Source organism: Homarus americanus, unplaced genomic scaffold (genome assembly GCF_018991925.1).
Source record: "Homarus americanus isolate GMGI-L3 unplaced genomic scaffold, GMGI_Hamer_2.0 scaffold40856, whole genome shotgun sequence".
Classification (NCBI taxonomy): Eukaryota; Metazoa; Arthropoda; class Malacostraca; order Decapoda; family Nephropidae; genus Homarus; species Homarus americanus.
Window position 1 is genome coordinate 4,587,152 of NW_024734615.1, and position 26,103 is coordinate 4,613,254.

Here is a 26,103-nt window from a genome sequence, read left to right on the forward strand (position 1 = left end):
GCTAACTCACGCATACACGCTCGCCCGCTCAACCTTTCTGAGTGAGTGACGAGAAAGCAGCCGACTCTGCTGCAGATTACGACTTCTAAGATGAGTGTAAATAGGTTGCTAGTGACGTGAAAAGTGAAGTGAGGATAATGGAAAGCTTAATGGAAATGATTTAATACTGTAACTAATATTTTTGGTTTGTTCGTTTATGATTGTTAAGTGAGGGTGGCAGTGTGTCGTCTGTTGTTCTCGGGATGGTGCGTAAGCTGCTGAGTCTGGTGCAGATTCAAATTTCTAAAGCGAGTGTATATGGGTTGCTAGTGACATGAAAAGTGAACTGAGAATGGAAGGCTTAATGATAAAGATTTAATACTGTAACTAATATTTTTGGTGTTCGTTTATGTAGGTGTGGGATTGTCAAGTGAGGGTGGCAGTGTGGCGTCTGCTGCCAAGTCTGGTGTTCCCAGGATGGTGCGTCAGCTGCCGAGTCTAGTGTTCCCGAGTCTGGTGTTCCTTGGTATTGATATTGAAATAGCCTGTTGTTCCCGAGTCAAGTGTTCATTGGTGCTTTAGTTAGTAAGAAAATGACCTCGTTAAGTCAAGTTTAGTCACTTTTTTTGGCCTCCAGAACCTAACCCTATTTCCCCATTGATTACATGTAATTATATATCGCGATTTAGTATATAATGAACATCGTTGGAACCTATCTCGCGATATATCCCAACCCTACTGTATACTGTACTGTACTGTACCCAACGTGTCTTCAAAGTTGTAACCCCTGGCTAACCTCACCTTAATGGATGGCATTAATCAAACAATTAGTACCATAAAAATAGTTGGTAGATAATTCCAGCTCTCCATCAACAAGAGCACCAGAACAAGTTGCTAGAACCAGGCAACAACATACATCAAACAAACAATATGACATATCAGCAGTCTGGCTGAGGCACACTTGATGCTGCTAAATGTTAGTACAGTACATAATTGTTTATACCAAAAATAATAAATAAGAACAGACATCACTAAAGGTAAGATATAAATAAGGTACTGTAAATTAGACTTTGTATGACAGTTATAATCAACAAATTGTTATAGTTCTTCATTGGTAACTTCTGTACACTGTGAGTATGTATGTACAGTAAGTACCATACAGTATTTTATGGCATATAACACACTTAGCCATATTTTATCAGGAAGGATTTGTGAAAAAACTTTTGTGTGGATTTTCCTCCTGTAGCCATAGTTTTCTTAAAATAATGTAAACAGTGCCAATAAATGTGAGGAATAAATACAAATAATACCAATAAATAAGTAACAACAAAAAATACAGGGGGTCCCCAAGTAACGAATGGCTTCTGTTCCCGAGGACGTTCTTAAGTCAGATTTGTACTTAAGTCGGAACACATGTTATGTGCATACCGTACTTACAGAACAACATTCAAAATCCCGCTATATCATAGCCTAAGTCCTTATATACATCTAAAATCACTTAATTTAAGAAAAAAGAAGAAATAGAATGACAAAATACAGTAAATGAAAGTAAAAACTATGTCATCAGGTAAATAAAATACTGCACTGTAAATTTCATGTTTAACCCCAAACAAGTAAATAAAAGCCAAATGAAAGTTTAAGACTTATACACAAAATATTAATATACAAGATCTTAACAGTTATTATGGATTGGAGATTGAGCATAAGTTTTTTCTCTTTGTGTAGGTGAGATAAATGCCTGCACAACAAATTTTGAAGTTGATATGTGGAGGACTGTGTCAGGAGGCAAACAATCATCAACAATCTGCTGCTAATTTTTTTAAAAAGGAAGTAGCAAGACTTGTAGTAGGAGATAGATGGTTTTATCCTGGGTCAGTCTTGATCTATAGTCTACAAAATATTTCACAAACTACTGTAAATTTATCATATCTACTTTTAACTGATTTAAATTCCATTACAAAGGTTCTTTAAATGAAACAATATGAGTGCCATTCATCATATTTAGGGTTAACTCATTTAAATTTGAATAGAAAGAAACCTTATGCAAAAGAATGAGAATGAGAGAGGCTAACTTATAAATTTTATTATAAATATGGCTTCAAATAATGATAAAGACTTACCTTAAGAGAACGGATCATAGATATGGCTAACAAAGGCAGGATCAGGATGCCCATGTATCCATGTATATCAATGCCATTGCCTGGTAGCTTGCAATCTATAACCTATTGTAAGAGTAACATAGATTGTAACACAGCTCAAAGCCTTTTTGTTTAATTAATCTGGAATATTTAAAATCAAGAATGGCATTACAGTAAAGCCTCGAATAACAACGTTAATGTGTCCTCCAATATTGCAGTGTAAGGTGAATCATCATATCGCGAATCATTAATTACCAATAAAATAAAGCAATAATAATGAGATGCGTTCCAAAGTGTGACCTTTTCATATCTTTTGTGTGGCTTTTTACTCTTTTTTCCCCAAAAAAACAATACAATTAATGAAAATTGCAAACTATATTCTTTAAATAATGTTTCTGAATGCACCTTAAACAATATTAATGAATAATAATATGGTCACACAAGAAGAGATGAAATATATGTTTAAGTAATGTTATTTAATGTTAATAAATGGAACAATAAAAGTAGCTAACCACTAATGGCAAAGAAAAAAAAAGAGATGATTGGGAACGCCAACATATACGTGCGCGCATTTATCTTTTTAAGAATGTGTACAAAAGATTCATTATTGTTTATTACTGAATATGTATTTGATCGAATTAATCTTTATATAAGTGAAATGAACAATACAATTCATTAATAATACGTAGAATATTAAAACACAAAAGAGGATAAGAGACGGCATTGTTGTCAGTGTTTACACCCATAATGTCAGTTATCCACCTGAAACTGAAGAGATAAGACCCTGATTGTTGTTGTAGTAAAATTAATGAAAAAATATGTATGTTTTAATTTATGTTCTTTAATGTACAGTAGAAGTAACCACTAATATTAAAGAAAAAGTGAGAATGATAGTGGAACGCCAATGTATACGTGAGCACTCAAGGAACCATTGTCATTTATCTTAAGAATATGTACAAAAGATTCATTATTGTTTATTACTGACTATGTATTTGATTGAATTAATGTTTATATATGTGAAATGAACAATGCAATTCATTAATAATACGTAGAATATTAAAACACACACGAGGAGACAAGACGGCATTGTTTTCGTGAATGACAATGGTTCTACATAAGAAAATGAAGAAAATAAGACTGTGGTTGTAGCTGTAGTGAACCTAATTTAAAAAAAATTGAATACCTGTATGTATGTTTTAAGTAATGTTATTTAATGTTAATAAATGGAACACTAGAGTAGCTAACCACTAATGGTAAAGAAATAAAGCGAGACGATTGGGAACGCCAACGTATGAACAGTAAGTGAGTACATGTGAAAACATATCGTCATTTCTCTACGTATGAATATGAAAGCAACACATATTTACTGTTCATATACAGTATGTTTTAAGTAGTATTTATGAATGTACAACAAAAATTATACTCACCAATGGTGGTAAAGTCTAAAATATAAGGACAGCCAATGAATATTGTGCGAGTTTTTACTCAGATGACGAAGTCATCAGGTTCAACTCTGGCTGAAGCTGTAGCTTTCCATAAAGCTGTTGCTGAAACTGTTACTGAACCTGAAGTTGACAGCGAAGCTGCTTATGATGCTGAAGTTGATGGTTTAGGCCTTCGAATAATAAAGCTGTCGAAAGAACCTTGCACAGCTGCTTTCTTTTCTCATTATACATCTTTATGTAGAGGTCATTTGCATTTATTTAAAATTTAATGCTTTTTTCTGTTAATGGATCCACTTCAGAAAAGATGTTCATTGCTTGCTCCATATAATATCCACAGACCTCTCACCTTTCTCATATCGTTTTAACACATCTAGTTTCTCGGATAAGCTTATACCTCCACGAGAGGCTGAAATCAAACTAAAAGGATACGGAATTCAGGGAAATGTCCTAGCGTGGATAGAAGACTTTCTACATGACCGCAAGCAGTGTGTGGTGATTAATGGCACGAAATCATCATCCGTACCTGTCACAAGCGGGGTACCACAGGGCAGTGTATTGGGCCCGCTGTTGTTTTTGTTTCATAAATGACATGCCTGACGTTGTACACTCCTCCATACAAATGTTTGCCGACAACGCCAAGTTATTTCGGGAAATAAAGAACCAAGTGGACTGTGAAGAACTGCAGAAGGATCTCTGTGGGTTCCAAGAATGGTCGAAGAAATGGCTGCTGAGATTCAATGTCACGAAGTGTAAGAAGATGCACCTGGGGCGTACCAACGGTAAGGAGGCGTATCATATGTCCCAACGGGATGAAGAAACTGCACTATGTGAGACTGAATGTGAGAAGGACCTAGGTGTTTATGTTGACAATGAGCTGAAGTTCTCGGGCCATTGCGAGAAGAAGGTAAATCAGGCAAATAAATTATTGGGCCTTGTAAGAAGGTCGTTCAGATATCTAGATGGTCCGTCCCTCGTAACGATCTTCAAGAGTGAAGTGCTTCCCCATCTGGAGTACTGTCACCCCGTCTGGTCCCCGAGATATGCTAGTTGGTTGAAAATGTTCAAAGGAGGGCCACCAGACTGGTGTCTGCACTTCAGCACCTCAGCTACCCTGAGAGATTGGAGCGCCTGAACTTGCCTAGCTTATACTACAGACGGGCATGGGTGACCTAATTGAGGTGTATAAGCATCTCAAGGGGCACTACTCAGTCGAGTGTCCTTACTTGGAGCTGGCGGACGCTCGCCCCACAAGGGTTCACCGCTCAAGATTGAAGAAGCCGCAAGTCCAGAAAACTGTGAGGGCAAACTTTTTCGGATTGAGGGTTGTGAACTCTTGGAACAATCTGCCAGAACGTGTTGTGACGACACCGAGTATGGGCTCTTTCAAGACAAGACTTGACCAACACTGGAGCGGGTTCAGGTACATTCAGGAGCCGGTGCATGCCCAGTACTTGCCAACAGTGCGTAACAGAGACGTGACCGATCGCCCAAGCAGCTAACGAGCCGATCTTTTGGTGGAGGATAAAAGAAAAGGAAAAGTAATCCCAGACGTGACTGATTGCCCATGCGGCTAACGAGCCGATCAGTGGTGAAGAGGATAAAAGTAAAAAGTAAAAGTATACACTTTCTATTAGCTTTTGAAAAAACACTACCATCACTTGCTCTCTTGCTCATGTTGAATAGGGATGCAAAAATGCTGTAAGAAACCTGAGAAAGTTTTTCTACTGTTCCTGTTCCAAATATGTGAAAACAAACGGCCGGCCAAGCTCCGACTGTTGTTTACCACTCATTAGCAAGGCAGCTTCTTTGCGCAAGGCGCTCTTAATTTTTTTTACAGTAATTTTTTTTTATAATACACGTCAGGATTTGGTTATTATTTATATGAAAATGTAATTTTATTTTATTTTTTATTATATTTTGGTTGCAAATACGAATGAAATTTGGATGTAAATTGAATTGAGTCCTAAATTAACTAGGGTTTTAGATATTAAAAGTTGTTTGTCGAACTGTTGTTATCGGAGGCTTTACTGTATGGTACATCAACTGTATAATGAATGAATGACAGTAGCCAATTGATACAGTAGAATGTCGATTTTGAAAGTAATTCACTATGACATTTTATATACTTTAGTAACAAATACTACAATAAGACTAAAGCCTCATTAAAACATGGTCAGTATAAAGAGAAAAATTTAGTAAAAATGCAACTTAGTACTGTACAGGTACACCACTGATTTTCCAGGAAGTGATGGTCAAGCACCTCCTTTAGTCTGGACAAAATTATGAGAGGGCACTTAACTTCCCTCCCCCCCTGCCATATTTCACTGGATTTACTGTTACTATTAGTGTTTACTGATACAATAATGCTTAATAGTGATTAATCATGGCACTGTAGCCAGGTTAGACTCGTCACTGCAACCACCAGGCTACTGGGACAAGCTGTGAGGTGTCATGGTTGTTTTTCAACTCATTTTCCGGTAGATATACAAAACTTTCTTCATCCATTTTCACTCATTTACATGCACACACTATCCTAAATACATTTTGTAAAAAAGAGTAAAATAAATAATTGTCCTAAGGGCAAACCTGTACTCAAATGTACTAAATTAATTACTAAAAAATTTATGTCTAATGCAAACTATGGGATGTTTGTACATAAATTAATCACTATCTAACAAGAATTACAGCAATGTAAGTTATATTCTGCCAAGTCAATGCAGTAACATTTTATAAGCACAAAACTTAAACTCCTTCTATTTGATAACTATGCACTTTGTTATCTCCCCTCCCTGACAGCTGTCAACACTTCACCCCCCCTTCCTCCCAGTCAGGGTGAAGGTGGTTTTAGGCTTAAAGTTTTATCTTATAAAATGTCGCTTACTAGACTTAGCAGAATATAACTTGCATTGCTGGAATTCCTGTAAGGTAGTGATTAATTTGAGTATAAACATCATATAGTTTTCACTAGACATAAAATTTGTAGTAATTAACTTAGTACATTTGAGTACAAAGTGTGTACAGTAATATGGTGCTCAAAATTATGGCTTTTTCACATTTAATTTACATTTAATATTTGTTTAAGTTTCTAGCAGTCCATGGTGCTTTAGGGACAGAGGAGGTGTATAATTAGTGGGTCAGATGTGTATTACTGAATTATTATTACCTGACCTCGGTTGGTCCGGCAAAACGGATAATACGGCAAGGCTTTGGAACCAACGGTGCCGGAAAATCGGTGGTGTACCTGTATTGGCCTTCTACATGTACTGACTTAAAAGGATGGAGTGGCAGCCTTAAGGAGGTGGTCCCTCCACTGACTGGTGACAAAGACCATCTTAGAACTTAATGATATATCAAAAAAAAACTTTTGCTCTGGGTATAAAGACCAGAGCGAAATGAAGTCCTTGGTCTAATAAAAAATTACAAAGATCTATAAATACTCCTATTGAAAGATCTACTACAAATGCTTCTTTCAGAGGCCTTGTTTAAAAATTATTTAAAATTTGGAAAGTAAAATTGTAGCTAATCCTTCACTTACATATAATGGAGAAAAGCAGTTTTAAAAATCAAAATATGAAGACTGTAGAACTATGGAGATGATCAAGAGACTATCTTCTGTCATAAACTCTAAAGGAAAGATAAAAAGGAATCTAAATTTGATTTTCATAACTGTCAAGGTGAATGGGCACTAAATCCTGTTCAACTAAATAGAAAGATTGAATCCTGCCATTCCTTTGGACTTGCAAGAAGCCCAACTTTGTCAAGAGCAAACTGACTCATGGTTATCCAGCAGTCTTCACTACACCCAAAAGAGGTACTGAAGCAGTAGCTATGTATTTCTACATTATTCTGCCAAAATAATCTACTGTATTGTTAGCAAGTCATATAGAGTAGCTGGTTGTAATAATGGTTGACATAGGGTGAGGGTGTCAACCAATGGTGTGCTGGTGAGGGTGTCAACCAATGGTGTGCTGGGGAAGGTGTCAACAAATGGTGTGCTAGTGAGGGTGTCAACCAATGGTGTGCTGGGGAAGGTGTCAATCAATGGTGTGCTGGGGAAGGTGTCAACCAATGAAGTGTTGGGGAAAGTGTCAATGGGTGTGCTGGGGAAGGTGTTAACCAATGGTGTGCTGGTGAGGTGTGTCATCCAATGGTGTGCTGGATGGAACATGTTAAAAGGCTCCATGTGTCAATTATGGCTAAAAGCAGTTAATGTACAGTCCCTTTCACTAGTGTGTTTACAGGGACTCGTCATATAAACATTGTAAAAAACATTATCTATTGAGACATTTGTTTTAATATTGTTTTAATTTAATTCCATAGTATGTTTACTATTGCCAGTTTCCTTCTGTCGAAGGTAAACAGTCACGGGGCTGACACACTGCACAAAACCTGACGAGCACCTGTAAACGCACTACTGTAGTATAGGGGACTGTACAGTAAGAGAAATGTTGTGTTGAAACATCTTACAAAACAGCTGGGAATGTGATACAAAATGTAGCTCAATATATCAAGGGAAAGGCATCTTTAGTTTGATTACTAACTGATCAATGTGTTAGAACCACTTAAAATAAAACTAATTTAATTCAATTATGTTCTCAAAAACTCACCTGTTTAACATTAGCAGCAATGAATACAACATACACGCAACAAAATCCTAGCTGAGTTATGGTTAGGAAAGAGTTAAGGACAGTGCGAGCCACAGGAGCAAGTTTACGAAGAGGAACTGGCCCTGTCATGAAGGCATTGTAACCCACATCAGCATAGTCCAAACCACTTACACCTAATCTTTCTTTTAACTCATGGGCACAGCCAACCTGTGGGAAAAAGAGGTGAATCAAATAAGATGAACAAATTATGTTAAAAGTTTACAGCTGCATTAGAGAGAAAGAAGTCAATAAGTATGACTGCCCATTAGGGACAGTACAGATACAGCACATTGTAGTACAATATTATGATGCAGTAATAAGCAATAAGGGTAATTTCTTAACCACCTGCACATTAGTTGTACAGTACAGTAATTTTAATTCCTAAGTGTACATTATTAATTTTACTGCAAAAAAAAAAAATTATGAAATGCTAATACAATACTGTATGTCAATTGGAATATTGTGCATATTAAATATGAATTTGTAAAACAGTGCTAAAAATAAAATATATGAGACAGTAGAGCAAACAGCTGTAGCTGTTGCCATTGTGAGTTACAGAACTATTGAAAATAGGATATAATCAAACAAATTTGATGGACAAGGAGGAATTAGACTCTAGTGAGAGAAGGAGTCCTTCTATAAAATGGGGTTGTTGTGCAAACATCTTCTTAACCACACTAAGTATTCTCAAGTTCAGAATTGGCAACACAAAACCTATATATAACCCACAAAACTAAATTTTTGGACAATGTTCATGGCATATTCTCAGCAATTTGTGTTGTTCTTTATTAAACATTTTTCCCCTTGCAACTTTTCCTGTGTGACACAGAGTGGTTGGACTCAAGAACAACACTGAACTTTTCCACCATACACTGTCCTTCATTCTCTCTAACTACTGTACTGTACTGTATTGTACCATAATACAACCCCAAGATTTTCTTCAGGTGTACTGTGCTGCATGCACACTGCTGCCCCCTGAATTCAAAAACAAGCAATAGTAAGTTAGTGGAGGCAAAGCCTTACAACTTACCAGCATGTGCATACAATGGATGCAGATAGCAGATATGATAGGTAGTAGTGCTACACCAGTATATAGGCCAGAGTTCCTCACACCATCTGGCATGGCTAAAATTCCTGTGCCAATGTTTCCCTTTATCAAGTGTATTAAAGTTTCACAGTTTCTGGGGAGAACAATCACAAAAAATTAGTAAACATAAACTGAAAAAGGCCATTAAAAATTCCTATCTGAAGAAGGAATAATACTTAACCACCAAAACAGTAGAGAACCTCTTAAAACTGATAATTAACATATGAATGAATGAATAAATATAATACTGTACTACAAAAGTTAACAACAATATCATCTAATATTAAATGATCTCAACATTTGTCTAAACACTGTCAAACTTTACAATATTTCTTTTGCAATGTATAAATTAGGTATAAAAGTACAAGTCTATGAACAGACTGGAATATGAATACTGAAAACCATGATTTCAAAAGTCCCATGAACTCTAGACACCTTCAAATATCTTTTATCATGAGCTTTGTGAAAAATAATTTCAATCATATATGTAACATTTCTAAGCATATTCATTTATTCTACCCAAAAATACCTGAGACTTCATACTACTGAACTATAATATATGGTAGTGATTGCAAATGTGAAGGTACAGAGAATTTGTAAAAAATCCAAGTTTATTATAACTGATCATATTTTTCAAACTACTGTATCATAAAACTGAAGGCAAAAATAGTAACGTACTTTACAAGCCTGTAAGCTACATAGTTATTACAAGAGTGAACGACAATATGTAACAATGGAAGCCCCTCGAAATCGAGGATGGCCGGCCCAAGGGCCTCCTAGGGGTGAATTTGTTAAGGTGTAGAAGCTGTCACCAACACAACAACCACACCCCAAGTTAAGGAGCTGCATGACCCAGTGTCAAGGAATAGTCCGAGAAGACTGGACAATTCGCCAACTGCACTGGCTAACCATTACCCCGGAATACGATCCGCAAATAGATTAACATCCAGGTTCCCAATTACTGTACTGCTGGGTAGACAGAGGCAAATGGCGTAAAGAAACTTGCCCATAGTTTCACCCTGCCCGAGGAACGAACTCGGGTCTGCTCGCTTGTGAGGCGAGGATGCTGACCATTACACCACAGGTCGCCACAAAATGACAATAAGTGTACAGTAGTACACAAACATACGTAGTCTGTTGATGGGCATCATCTATGTGGTGACCCGATGCTGTGAGTCCTGAGTCCTCTGCCTCATCTTCCAATTCTGATCTCTGGTCATCACAGCTCTGAGGCAACTGTGGCCTCGCTTGTTCCATGTCAGGGTCAGGGTCAGGGTCTGAGCCTGTCAGCAAGGGGCGGTTTTCTTGCGTACTTCTGGGCATTGCTGATCCTTTGGGGGAATGATCTTTTTAGTTAAGTTGGGTTAGGTTAGTGCAACATAAACAAATGGTATAGTACAGTATATTATACAGTAAAATACTGCAAGTTCACAATTCTAAAGTGTGTGATATTACAAGTTATGGATAATAATAATAATAATAATAATAATAATAATAATAATAATAACTGGTCTTTTGTTTTTCAAAAGCGGCAGTTCTTCTAAAGAATTCACTAGAGCTCAAAACACTACAAAGTCAAAGACTTGAGAAAAAAAGGAAATATAGGACCACTTTCTTAAGTTCATGAGTCTTCAAGAGCATAATTCAATCAGAGCCACACAACAAGGTGGGAAATGGTAGAAAGCAGGCAGAGTACTGCAGGTCCACTCAAGGAAATGTTATTGACATATTTTGTTTCTTCCTTGGTTTTCATCTTGGAACATTCAAGTCATCTTCTTTTTAAACAGGCAAATTGAATCAACCCAACATACAGTACTCAATTTAACCTAACTATTTTGAACAGTACTACAGTATATTCTAAAAGAGAACCTAACCAAAACCCCAGATAGCATTATAAGTTGGTTAAATCTTCAAGAGAAATAAGCTGGGGGTATAGGGGTGATCCATTAAATAATGAGAAAGATAGTGATTACTGGCAGCCCAATCTAACTAAATAAGAACAGCTGAAACATGGTGGGGGTGGTCATAAACATTAGAATCCTTGGCAACATAAATTAAGGCAAAACAAAAATCTCCATTACAATTACCTAGGTGGATATACAGTAGTTATTTCAGAAGCACAAGAATGGTACAGTACTCACTGCTTAATAACAAAGTAGAAACATAAAAAAAAAAAAAAGGACTAAGGCTTAAAGTAGTTCACGTAAAATCTTGCCAGCTGTTTCATTTTTTAAGACTAATGTGAGCTAAATGACCGTACCTCCGATTTTATTTGCTCTAGAGATCTACATACAGCAATACTGTACTGTACTATGGGACAGGGGTCCAGGTTAACCAGCAGCTATATATACAGTATATGGAATAGTTTTCTGGAGCTAAATTATAATTTCTTTTATCTCTCCAAACAGGTGGAAAATTATAATTTTCATATTGTTTTTCCCAAGTTCTTGTTATAAATCAATATACTGTAGTCCATTCATCTGAGGATGCTATGTTTGCACATCAACTGCTAACAAACACTTCCCAGTGACCTTTCCATACCTTATCTAACCTAACCTAAAATAATACTGTACATGTATACGGTTACTAATGACGACTGACCCGCCGATGCGTTTTTTGCTTTGATGTTTATTTTCTTACTATATTTTCATCAGTGAGTTCTGATATGATAATCATTTCTGGTGCAAATGCTGCGTTTGGTAGACTATTAGGCGTCTAGGTTTGCACTGCTTGTCTTTCTCGGTGGTGATGTGCATCCCGGACGTAAACAGCCACTCATATTGACGTATTTCAAAACACTCCCCCACACCCTCATCTCAGTGTATGCTTATGAGCCGTTCGGTTCGAGCAGCTGCTCTCATGTCCACAAAATAAAATACCGGTAATAAATAAATAAAATTCCATCATATCATAATACAGGTAGTCAGTTCTTTCTGTTTAATATTCCAGGGGTCAGAACCTCACGACTAAGAAGTTGGTAAGGTTAGATAGGTTTCTTTGGTTAGGTTGGTGAGGTCTTCAAACAATGCTTCTGCCACTTGTTTTTCTTTCCAACACAAGGCCAAATTCCACTTGAGAACGGACTCTCGATAGTTACTGTCGATAGTTCTCTCATTTGTGTATCCACATGAGAGCAAACTTCTGCAAGTTTCAGCTGTTGAGAGTCATCCTGACAGTAGCAGTTGGTGAGAACTCTCAGTGTTGTGTCCACCTCAGTCAGTCGGTAGCAATGGGTGGTAGAGGACGTGACAGAAAGTTTGCTGCAGATACTCCTCTCTCCTCCTCTTCCTCCCGTGTCAACTTAGATTTAAATCGGCCTTGTATTTGAATACTAATGCGAAAAACACAAATGTCAATGCATAGTACATTTTTACTAAGAATGACATGAACAGTCATCTCTCGAAGTATCTGACTAAACTCGCCTATATTAGTGTGTGGTAAGTTATCAAAATGCATTGGTGAATTTAATGCAGCACATATTTTTGTTGTTAGTAGTATTCAAAGAAACCTTTGGCTTTACACATTTTTAATAATGTGAATAAACAAATACCATACCTGGTTTCTTAAACTGTTGAGTTTTCTAAGAATTTCCGACTCCGTGACATAAATTTTCTTACTTATGTCGGATATGACTTGGGATTTCTTCTCTCTGCTGTGGTAGTCTTCCCTCTTGTGATCCCACAAATTAGAATTCTCTTCATATAAGGATATCAACTGAAAAGTCTTCTCCTGAGTCCAGATTGCCATGCTTCACCTCTCGAGAGCACTGTCAGGCTGCGAACCTGGTTCGTTTAGCTGAGAGTTGACAGTTGCGGGCTACCATGTGTCCACACAATAGCAAACTAGCAAAGAGTAGCTGTCCGACAGTAAACTCAAACTATCTGACAGTTACTCTCAGAGCCATGTCCACTTGATAGTAGCGCTGTCGGCAGCACTCTCGACAGCACTTTACTCTCAAGTAAACATGGGCCTTAGGTTAAGATAGGTTTAATTTAGAAATCACCACTTTTTAACACATTTGCACATACTACAACAGTTTTAAAATAGTTTTCTATATAAAATTGGCAACGGGTCAATCATTAATAGTAGTTACCTAATGTACTTGCATCCTAGGTCAGGTAGATTAAGTTGGTTCACCTTACTTACAATAAACTATATAATGTAAAAGTCACTACTGTACAAGTGTTTGTTCAGGTGGAACAGTCACTGCAATAGGTCACTGGGAAGCATTCGGGTCTTCCTGCCTATAAAATATTCCAAGCTCGTGTTTACATGGGATGTCACCTGGAGGATAGAAGATCCATTACTGTACTTATAACAAAGACTTGGTACAAATAAATTTAGAAAACTACAGTTCTTTTACCTGTTTGGGAATATTCTTGAGGTAAGGAACAAGCTAACTTTATAGAAAAAATCTGTATAGTTTGTGGTTAACCCAAGACAATGTTCCGGAGTATTACCTGATATTACCTTCACTTGTCTTTGTGAAAGAAAATTACAGAAAAATTATTACATAAATTCCATGTAATCTGTCATCAGCTAACCCCCTCGGTGGGTTCAACTAATAACCCAAATGTAGCCGCAATGAAGTCAAATAATGGCCCTACATGAATAAATCGAACTGCCAATCACTTCTCGACTGGTATTTGGTGTCACGAAGTCACAAAAAATTGGTAAACTTAATTTAATCTGAGTTAATAGATCGAGTGCATGTACCTAACCTAACCTAGACTAGTATTTGGTGTCACAAAGTAAAAAAAAATTGGAAAACGTAATTTAATTTGAGTTAATAGATCGCGTGCATGTAACGAGGGAGCGAGTAATTACCCAAATGTAGCCGCAATGAAGTCAAATAATGGTCCTACATGAATAAATCGGACTGCCAATCACTTCTCGACTGGTATTTGGTGTCACGAAGTCACAAAAAGTTGGTAAACTTAATTTAATCTGAGTTAATAGATCAAGTGCATGTACCTAACCTAACCTAACCTAGCCTAACCTAACACAACTCAGATTAAATTAAGTTTACCAATTTTTTGTGACTTTATGACACCAAATAATAATCGAGAAGTGACTCACAGCCCGATTTACGCTTGTACGACCATCATTTGACTTCATTGCGGCTACATTTGGGTACATTTGGGTAATTACTCGCTCCCTCTGTACATGCACGCGATCTATTAACTCAGATTAAAGTAAGTTTTCCAATTTTTTGTGACTTTGTGACACCAAATACTAGTCGAGAAATGATTAGCAGTCCGATTTATTCATGTAGGACCATTATTTGACTTCATTGCGGCTACATTTGGGTAATTAGTCGGACCGCCCTCAGTCATTTTTCGTTAACCACCCATTACCCATCGCTAATTTTCTTGCTGTTTTAGATGATTCTGACATTTATCTTTGGGACAAATCACTCTTTTTTAGGTTAGGTTAAGTTAGTACATAGATCTAGTTTAGCTTTAACCTTTTTCCCATGAACATTATATATTTTTGCTAGTTTTCTTGGTATTTTAAATGATTCTGACATTTATTTCTGGTGAAAATCACTCGTTTTCAGCCCCCACCCACCCAAAACCCCGCATTCCCAAAGTGGCCACCTACATTGTTGGGGTGGCAGGGGGTGGGAATGTCAGAATCATCTAAAAAGGCAAGAAAACTAGTGAAAAATACATTTTTCATGTGAAAAAGGTGATGGGTGGTTAACGAAAAATTACCACCATTCCTCCTCTATTACCACATTAACTTACTGTTCACTATTGCTTGAACACCCCTTACCAGTGTCAACTTGAAGGATGCTTTTTATTGTACTGTATTACTATTTGTCCATGTATCTTTCTGAACTTGTCATTGCTTTGCTGAAAAACATCTATCTATACCTATGTGACGATTTCGCTGAGAAGACACCTATTTATCTCAACTTACAAGACTAATTTACGGAAAACTAAAAAAACTGAGAGAGAGAGAACAAGTGAGTCAGCAGCAGTGCAAGTCATATAACCTGCAACACAACCAATAAGACTAGACCTATATAAACCTTTGCCTTAGGCTTATAGAGGCACTTTACTCTTACATACTTTTATTAATAACCTCAACCTCAATACATCATGACACAAGAGAAAAAACACTGCCTTATGCATAGCACAATTAAATGTTTACCTTACATTTGTTTCTTGTTGTGTTGTCAAGATCCAGCTGATGTGTTTCAACCCTTTACTACGGCGCTGACTTGGGTCACCACTCACAGGTAGGATGGATAGATAGATAGATAGATAGATAGATAAATAAATATAGTTGGATGAATGTTAACTTTTATTAGATTTTACTAAATAAATTGTAGTGGATTTCTCCCCTACAAACGCTGTTTGTCGCTGAGTAGCCGACCCCGAGAATTCCCCAGTGTGTGCCTCGGGGTCTGGGTCAACCAGCGCCGCCATACATGACGGAGGTCAACTACTAAGCCACGCCTACCCCCGCTATTAAGACCTGACCTCGTGGTGCCCTCTCTCTTCTAGCTACAGCCGCAGCAAGCAACACCACCTCCTCCTCCGCCACTGCCTGGCGGCCCTCGCTCCCGCCAGCGAGCATGGCGACCCACAAGCTGTCCTCCTCTGAGCATCCTCACCAACCAGCTCTCTCTACATCACGCTTGTAACCATGCTGCCTTCCCAGCATTGTGAGTTTCCTTCCTCCGTCCCATCCTGAGTGTGAACCCCAAACCACCCATACCCCACAACCTATTATTCAGTAAACTCATCATACAAGTTTACATTGGTTAAGTAAATATATATGACATCATAATAAGCACTATACCATCAACTTGCAACACCATTTTTATATCAATTTCTTTAAAAGGATATTTATTCTGTAGTGGATTCCTCCCCTACAAACACTGTTTGTCACTGGCTAGCCGACCCGGCGAATTCCCCAGTGTATGCCTTGTGGTCTAGGTCAGCAACCAGCGCCGCCTTACATGACTGAGGTCAACTATTAAGCCACGCCTACCCCCACTATATAAGACCTGACCTCGTGGTGACTTACCTCATTCTACTTACCGCCACCAGCAAGCAACATCAATCAACACCTCCTCCTCCGCCGCTGCCTGTTGGCCCTCGCTCCAGCCGACGACCATGCCGACCCACAAGCTGTGTGTTCTCCTCTGAGCACCCTCACCAACCAGCTCTCTCTACATCACGCTTGTAACCATGCTGCCTTCCCAGCACCAAGCTGAATTGTGCATCCAATACAACATGTATACAGAGAGCACATTGTGAGTTTCCTTTCTCCATCCCATCCTGAGTATGAACCAAATATCACATAACCCCACAACTCTATGCTATTCCCTGCTGGCATGTTAACACTGATTATTACTATGAAATAACGAAGAAAACTTTAAATAAATATCAAAAGATTATAACACTGAAAAAAATTATTACCAAAGGTTCTGCACGAGTTTCTCAAGAAACTTGCAAGAGGGTGTGGTTATCTACGCTAGGCAAGACCTTAGAACCAGTCAGGCGAGGGTACAGGGAGAGGATGTTTTTGAAGAGTCCAAGTGGTGTAAAATTAAATTAAAGGGAGGGGACTTACTTATCGTCGTGTGTACCTACAGATCCCCAAACTGTGGCCCACTAAATCAAAGGAACTTAAGAACCTTAATAAACAATGCGGCGATGCTCAACCCTGGCTACCTCCTTATCATGGGGGACTTTAACTATGGCGACATCGACTGGAGAAACGAGTCCACCCCAAATGACTTGAATAACCCTGCTACTCTTTTTGTAGAAACTCTGAGAGATAATTTTCTGTTCCAACATGTTAGAAACCCGACATATTACAGAGGGGAGCAAACACCCAAGCCACTTGACCTCATCATAACAAACGAGGAGGGTATGGTGGCCAAACTGGAACACCTTGCCCCAGTTGGAACCAGTCACCATATAGTGTTGTCATTCAGATTTAACTATTTCCTAGTTCAGGATAAGGCCAAGCCAAGGTGCAAATATTGCAAGGGAAAGTACAATGGGATGAGGGAAGAGATGAGGGGTATCAACTGGCTTGACTTATTAAAGTACAAGAACGCACACACTACGCTCAATATCATAACTAGTAAAATTACCCATTTGATCGATAAATATATACCCAAGACCAAACCCAGTGCTTATAGGAATACGAGGGGATCCCTACACATGAACCATGCGGCGGTCGACAAAATTAAGAAGAAAACTCAGAAATTCAAAACGTGGGTTGGGTCAAACGATGAGCAAGACAGGAGGATGTATGCAAGAGCCAGAAACCAAGCAAAGATAGAGTGTAGGAGGGCTGAAAAGGAGTTCCAGAGGCTGGTTGCACGCGAGGTCAAGTCAAACCCAAAGGCGTTTTACCGCTATGCAAAGTCGAAACTGAAAACGCGAGTAGGAGTATCAGACCTGAGGCTGGTGGATGGTAGTTATGCAGATTCTAACCAGGATAAAGCTGAAGCATTGAACAGCTTCGCACCATAATTGTTTGAGGATCTGGCAACCTTCCTGCGTTTGGACGGTTCGACACTTTGACCCCCATTGTGTTCTGAAGATATTAGAAATAAACTATCCCGACTGAAATTCATGGGGTCAGACTGACATCCTAGAGGCTAAGGAGGTTGTGCAACAGGCATGCAGAGCCCTGAAGATCCTGTTTTTGTAAATGCCCTATGAACGAACAAATGGTCCCCAGTGAATGGAAAGTGGCTTATGTGGTCATATCTTATCTTCAGAAGTCGTCACTCCGCGAAGCAACTATGGCCGCTGAGCCTGACCAGCATAATATATAAAGTACTTGAGAGTAATATCTGAGATGTAGCAATGGAACATCTAACTGAAACAATTGCCAACACGGTTTTATGCGGAATAGCTCATATATACGGTAGCTCTGAGTGTGTGTGGATGTTGGACCCATATTCTGGAGACAGGGTGGTAATATCGGTAATATTTACCTAGATTTGCCAAGGCTTTATGAAATGATGTACCCCACGAAGGCTGAAAATCAAGCTGGAAGGGTACGGAATTCGAGGAAATGTCTAGCGTGGATGAAGACTTTCTACATGACCGTAAGCGGTGTAATGGTGATTAATGGTACGAAATCGTCGTCCTTTTTTACTATCTGCGGTAGAATTTGATGGTATAATGGGCCCTTTCTTTGTTTGTTTGTTTCCATAAATGACGTTTGTACTTCTCCTCTGAAATGTTTATGATGACGCCAAGTTATTTTGGGGTGAAGAACCAAGCGGACCAGAAGAGCTGCAGGATCTCTGTGGGCTCTGCAGGAATGGTCGAGAAAATGGCTGCTGAGATTCAGTAATGTCACAGAGTGTAAGGATGCACCTGGGGCGTACCAGCAGTAGGAGGCATATCATGTCCCAACAGGATGAGCTGCGCTAATTTGAGACTGTGTGAGAAGGACGGCCTAGGGGTGTGTATGTTGACAATGGGCTGATTCTCAGGCCATTGGCAGAGAAGAAGATAAATCAGGAAATAAATGCCTCCCCATTTGGAGTACTGTCACCCATCTGATTCCCCGAGATAACATAGGAGGACTATCAGTTGGTTAAAATGTCTTTAAAAAGAGGGCCACCAGACTGGTGCCTGCCTGCACTTCAGCACTCCAAGCTGCCCACCAAGAGAGATTGGAGCGTCTGAACTCGCCTAGCTTATACTACAGACGGGCAAGGGGAGCCTAGTTGGGGTGTATAAGCACCTCAGGGCACTACTCAGTTGGAGTGTTATACTTAGAGCTGGCGGACACTCACCCCTGAAGGAGCCACAACTCAAGATTGAAGAAGCCGCAAGTCCAGAAAAAGCAGTAAGGGCAAACTTTTCGCAGAGTGGTATAAACTCTTGGAACAATTTACCAGAGAGTGTTGTGAAACTTGAGTGTGAGCTCTTTCAAGGCAGGGCTTGACCAACACTTATCAGGGCAGGTTTCAGGTACATTTCAGGAGCCGGTGCATGCCCAGTATTTACCAGCAGTGCCGCCCGACAGAGACGTGACCGATCGCGGGCGGCTAGCGAGCCCATCTTTTGGTGAAGAAGATAAATGAAAAGGAAAAATAATCAGAACGTGACTGATGTAAGCGGCTAACAAGCCCGATCAGTGGCGAAGAGGATAAAATTAAAGTAAGTGGCTGTAGTTATAAAAGTATGTAGTTGAGCTGGGCTGATACAGTTATAAGGTAAATGAGTACAGTCCATCAGTTATATCATTACAAAATGGCCTAAAGCATTCTTATGACATATTAATTATATATTCTTATGACATATAATATGTCATAAGAATGCTTTGATACCATGAAATAACTGATGGACTGTATGATCTTTATACTGTACAGTAGCTCAACTACTGCCATTTGAACTGAATGATTGAGATTGACTGATTGTAATATTACTCCTATAGTTAAAAATTACTCGCATGTTCTCTCTAAACATACCTCACTTAGCAGTAGAAAACCCACAGTGGCACTGTGGCAGACGAATATTTCTTCTGGGTAGTTTCAAATTCGACAATTACTGTCAGTCTGTCACCCTCCTCAGTGGAAATACAGAGGGTAATGTTCATCACCGACAAGGCAGTTTGTTTATATACACCGTGATGTGACCCCACCCGCATATCTGCACCCTCCCAATTCCTGCCTCCGGCTCCACCTCACCTCACACCCATGCCTGCATCTGGCGTGCAGGCCATTGCCTGAGTCACATAAGAACATAAGAACATAAGAAAAGGAGACTGCAATAGGCCGGTTGGCCTGTGCATGGCAGCTCCTGTCGAGAGTTACTACCACTCTCTATCATCCATGAATCTATCTAGCCTCCTTGAAACTTTCCAGAGTTCCAGCACTTACTACAAAGTTGCTAAGCTTGTTCCACTCGTCCACCACCCTATTTGTGAACCAGTTTCTTCCTATTCCTCCTAAACCTAAACTTATCCAACTTAAATCCGTTGCTCAGTCCTATCCTGCTCGGATATTATAAGAACTTTATCTATATCCCTTTTTGATTCCTTTCACCCATTTTAATACTTTTATCATTCCCCGCACTCTTCGTCTTTCTAGGGAATGCAAGTTAAGTTTCTTTAACCTATCCTGATATGGAAGGTTTCTAAGTCCCGGAATCATTTTCGTCATTCTTCGCTGCACCGACTCTAGTGAATTGATATCCATTAAAGGGAGGGGAGGTGTAGCTCAGAAATAGGTATAATGAACTATCTAGGAATGTTAAGAAAAATGCAAGGAAAGCAAAGAGACTATGAAATCAAAATAGCAAGAGAATCCAAGGCGAATCCCAAGGGATTTTTCCAGGTATATAGAACAAAAGTCAAGGACAAAGTTGGGCCTTTAAAGTCAGGGAGGAGAAGTAATAAATGGCAGTGAAGAAATAAGCAAAGCATTGAACAGCTACTTCTTATCAGTTTTACAGAAGAAATTTGCGAGGAAATTCAAGAGGTGGAACTGATATTTGGGGAAAGGAAGAAGAGAAATTAAAGAATATCTTTATCAGAAAAGAGGGATGTTCTTAAGAGGATAAATAAACTAAAGAAGACAAAATCCCCAGGGCGGATAAATTTTTCCCTCCAGTCTTGAAAGAGTGTAGGGAACAGATTACTGGACACCTTGTAAATTTATTTGCAAAATCATTAGACACGGAGTTGTGCCAGACTGTGGAAACAGGCAAATGTAGTACCCATATTCAAAAGGGAGACAGAGCATCAGCGTCAAATTACAGGCCGATCAGTTTGTCGTCAGTAGTGGGGAAATTTCTTGAATCAATTATAGCAGATAGCATCAATCGCATCTAGAGAAAGCAAATTAATCTACGACTCGCATATGGGTTTACAAAGGGAAAATCTTGTCTAACAAATCTGCTGACGTTTTTTAGGAAAGTCTTCGAGGTAGGAGATAATGACGAAAATTACGATGTTATTTACTTAGACTTTAGCAAAGCATTTGACAGAGTACGCCATCAGAGGCTTCTGAGAAAAATTAAGGCTCATGGTATCGAGGGGAAAGTTTTAAATTGGATAAAATCATGGCTCACCGATAGAACGCAGAGGGCGATAGAACGCAGAGGGTCAGCGTAGATGGTGTTAAATCTGAGTGGGGCCGTGTAACCAATGGGGTTCCCTAGGGGTCACTACTAGGCCCATTCTTGTTCATAATCTATATAAACGATCTAGATACTGGGATCAGCAGTGACATAAGCAAGTTTGCGGATGAAACCAAAATAGGGCGGCAGATTAATTCAGGGCAGGATGCAAATGCATTACAGGAGGATCTAAATAAACTGCAGGGGTGGGTCTGAAAAATGGCAAATGAAATTCAACACCAGCAAGTGCAGCGTACTTAATATTGGAAGAACAAATACTGACAATGTATACAGCCTTAACAACATCAACCTAGAGAGTCGACTTGTGAAAGAGACCTAGGGGTATAGCGGACTTATGGCCTAGAAAACAGTGCGTTAATGTTCAAATTAAGGCAAACAGAGTATTGGGTTTTATATCTAGAAGTGTAAGTAATATGAGTGCAGAGGTCTTATTGCGCTAGTCAGGCCGCACCTCGATTATGCGGTTCAGTTCTGGTGCCCTTATTATAGAATGGATATCAATTCACTAGAGTCGGTGCAGCGAAGAATGACGAAAATGATTCCGGGACTTAGAAACCTTCCATATCAGGATAGGTTAAGGAAACTTCACTTGCATTCCCTAGAAAGACGAAGAGTGCGGGGAGATATGATAGAAGTATTTAAGTGGGTGAAAGGAATCAATAAGGGGATATTGATAAAGTTCTTATAATATCCGAGCAGGATAGGACTCGGGCAACGGATTTAAGTTGGACAAGTTTAGGTTTAGGAGGAGATAGGAAGAAACTGGTTCACAAATAGGGTTGGTGGACGAGTGGAACAAGCTTAGCAACTTTGTAGTAAGTGCGGGAACTGGAAAGTTTCAAAAGGAGGCTAGATAGATTCATGGATGATAGAGAGTGGTAGTAACTCTCGACAGGAGCTGCCATGCACAGGCCAACCGGCCGATTGCAGACTCTTTATTTTCTTATGTTCTTATGTTATAATAAGGGCACCAGAACTGAACCGCATAATCGAGGTGCAGCCTGACTAGCGCAAGATATAGTTGCAATAAGACCTCTGCACTCTTATTACTTACACTTCTAGATATAAAACTCACTTCCTGGTTTTCGGAATGTTTTTGGAATTACAATTTTGAGAATAAGAAATGGGGGACAACCCAGGGCCAGCCAAAATCTCGGGGAGGGGGGCATGGCCGCCCCTGCCCTCACTCCGTCCAAGAGTTCACTTGCTTATCTATTTATTTACAAATGCATAAATGGATAAATCTATTTAGTAGAATTATCATATAATTTCACATTGATTGAGCATGTTGACAGGTATCTTGGGTATGCAGACAATGGCAAAAAGCAAGATGGTGGAACAACGGACAGGCCAACACGTTGCCTTACTATATTTATTAACTATAATTAACTTACACACCAGTTATCTTAGTTTAACTCTTTGATAAATGCATCGTTAATACGTACACAGATAAAACTTCAGAAATAAAATGAATAAATAAATAAATAAATATGTATCGCACGTGTGAAGTCAATGACCAACCAAACAAACAAACAAACAAACATGGGGCTCCAGGTACCAACAAAGGTAAACTAATTAAGATAGGAACTTTCCACAAGTTGGTCGTCGGCTGACCTGGAACTTTCCATTCCTCCAAATTATCACACAATCTTTATTTTCACACTTTATTGTTTTCAAAAGGAATTGTTATCATATCTTTGTTACATATACGTGTGAGTGTGTGCCGAAAATTTAAACATGATACCCGAGGCACCGGCTCTATTCAGAGATAGTGAAGAAAACAAATTAAGCGAGATAGTAGTGACTAGTAACGATGTTAGTAAGCAAATAGACAAACTGAAGCCTAATAAGTTACCTGGTCCCGATGAGATATTTGCGAGAGTATTAAAGGAATATAAGGAAGAGCTTAGTATGCCCTTAGCAAAGTCGTTTAACATGTCATTAAAAACAGGTGTAGTACCAGAATCCTGGAGGATAGCAAATGTAATACCGATTTTCAAGAAGGGGGATAAGAACATAAGAACATAAGAATGGAGGAAACTGCAGCGGGCCTATTGACCCATACTGGGCAGTCCCGTTTATACCCAACCCCTATTGCTCATATAAGCATCCAACCTATGTTTGAAGCTATCCAGCGTATTCGAGTTAATGATGATATTTGGTAACTTGTTCCATTCATCCACTACTCTGTTTCCAAACCAGTGTTTACCTATTTCACGCTCCTGGTTGGATAGTTTGAGATGGCTTGAGTTCAGTCCTATTTTCATGGGTTTTAAATACTTGTATACTATCAGGCTATTACTAATTACTTCCTAACCAACTAACGTAGTGATATTGAGGGACTAGCATCAATCAAGGAATTTGTGAGCAATATCAGACGCTTATCTTTTCACAGGAATTAGAAGTCATTGCTGTAATAAACTTAACTATAAGCTTATCACACCTTTCTATTGCTTGACGTGTAAGACAAACCTTTAGATACATACGTCTGATGACACAGTGCTGCGGTAATTCGCGAGGATACAAAAAGATCGTCCTCGTAATAGGTCATTCTTTTTTAACCAATATATAATACCTCATAAGTTATGTTACTGTACTGGGAAGGTTCTGCTCACGTTCTCCTCTAACTAAAATAAAATCATAATTATGTACATTTGACAGTCATGTTCTTCGAGGTGCTTGCAAGCTTATATCAAATCGCCTTTCGCCCTTCTGCAGTACAAACTGGACTATTGTGTGGTAGGTAGGAGGCAGCTACCAAACAGGGAGGGACTACCGCCTAATGGTAGACCCTGCTGCCATATACCACAAAAATTGTGACCAAGTCCCAGGTTGCTGAACTGACTTTCTGCCTCATTTACGCACAATGACCGGGACTCAATTGTTTCTCTTACTTTGACAACACAACATACATACTGCATATCGTTTCTCACTATTGGTTGTTTTTTTATGGTCCATTGGTCCATTATTAATATTATTATTATTATCATTATTATTGTTCTTATATTTTTATTTAATATTTATCATTTTATAATTTTTTATTAATTATTATTATCATAATTACTGCATTACATTTTCGCCCTTAGGCCCTGAAGTGGGTCATTGACCAGTGCTCTGGTGGGCTAGTCCAGTAAACAAAAAATCTGGTTAGGTTTGATTACGCTTTATCGATGATGGTAATAGAGATGTTCACCTGCCAGTGTGGGTCAGGCGCCCCTCACCGCACTTTACATTGTCAGTCACAGTCTCGAGACAAAATTCCTGAGCTTAGGATATTTCACATATCTATTTACATCTTCTACTGATAAATACTTAAGAACTTCATATATTTGTATTTCATCTGATTCCACCAAACAGTGTGGATCCACACAAACGCAACATGTCGGTAAAGCACTGTAAGAAAGTACAGGGTATGCACCAGCTCCAGAATGTCATCTGAACTTGCACCATTGTTGGTCAAGTCTAGTCTTATACGAGTTCACACTCGGTGCCGTCACAGCACTCTCTGGCAGGTTATCCCAAGAGTTCACAGCTCCCATTCCAAAAAAGTTTGCTCTGACAATTTTCTGAATTTGTGGTTTTCTCAACCTGAGGTTATGACCTCTAGTGGGGAAGGCATCCACCAGCTCCGGGTATAATCACTCAACTAAGTAATGTCTTCTGGGGTCCTTTTATATTTATATTAATTCATCACTTACCCGCCTATAGTATAAGCTAGGTAACTGCAGGCGTTCTAATCTTTGGGTACTTGAGGTGCAGTAGTTCAGGCACCAGTCTGCAGAGTAGCTTCCCTTTGGACAGTGGAAGGAAACTGAAGAAAAAACATAAATATTGTCCTTTAAGACCACACAGCTCACTAACCGCGCTGGTAGTTCTGTTGCATGAGTGCTAGACATGTTCGGGTTCTTGAACTTCTTAAATGTACAGAAGAGTATATCCCCCCAACAATTGTATTACAGCGCCCATAGTTCTTCAGATTCTCCAGTACGTTGTCAACATGCAGAGGTCGTACATGTGCAATCAGTATACTGTGAACAAGAAAATCTTTGGACAAAGAATATTTGGTATAAAACAAGCGCTAGATAACTCTTTCATTAAAACGTAATCGTTCTTACCTATTCAAGTAGGCAGCTGTGGTATGCTCTGTGTAGTAAACAATGAAAAATTGCTCGTTGCGTATCTGTAAACTTTATATTTAATTATACTAGTCGGCGGCTTTATTTTCACTTCACTTGTTAATTGTTGCAATAAACAGCGGATTTAGTAACCGATTATGGGGACAGTTACAAGTAAAAGTTTATCTTCCTTTAATCAGCGTAATAAATAAGCCATATCTAGATGCCACTAACTCACAAGGTTACCTAACTTTTCCGGCGGCGCCAGCTCGACTGAGACTAGATAGGCTTGGCGGGGCGATCCCTGGGTATACACTGTGCTTAGTACACCAGTACTTGTTTACCGACAAAGACTATAACAAGAAAGACAGGAAAGCGTCTATCTTTACAGATAAGAAAACGTGAGTCAACAAACTTTGATTATCGCCATCTGTTGGCAACGCGGCTAACTAAAAGCCCGGGGCGCGTGAGGGTAGCGTCCATGTTTCCATGGCAACCAGCGGAGTGAGCTTGTAGTGGATTTCTCCCCTACAAACGCTGTTTGTCGCTGCGTAGC

General features: G+C 39.1%; 1 protein-coding gene across 4 annotated transcripts in view; it reads right to left on the reverse strand.

Moving 5' to 3' along the window:
- Positions 1–25,830, reverse strand: part of LOC121870382 (proton-coupled amino acid transporter-like protein CG1139) — a 34,170-nt gene extending 8,340 nt beyond the window's left edge. The window contains exons 1-5 of one of the 4 annotated variants that reach the window (XM_042372196.1): positions 25,548–25,830; positions 10,425–10,626; positions 9,239–9,389; positions 8,170–8,376; positions 2,100–2,201 (exon numbers count right to left, since the gene is read on the reverse strand). In XM_042372196.1, coding sequence (XP_042228130.1) covers positions 2,100–2,201; positions 8,170–8,376; positions 9,239–9,389; positions 10,425–10,618 — 654 coding nt within the window. In that variant the 5' untranslated portion in view covers positions 10,619–10,626; positions 25,548–25,830. Of the gene's footprint in view, positions 1–2,099; positions 2,202–8,169; positions 8,377–9,238; positions 9,390–10,424; positions 10,627–15,073; positions 15,310–15,454; positions 15,675–25,547 lie in introns of those variants that run through there. The other 3 variants (XM_042372193.1, XM_042372194.1, XM_042372197.1) reach the window with 3 other exon arrangements.
- Positions 25,831–26,103: the final 273 nt, after the last annotated feature.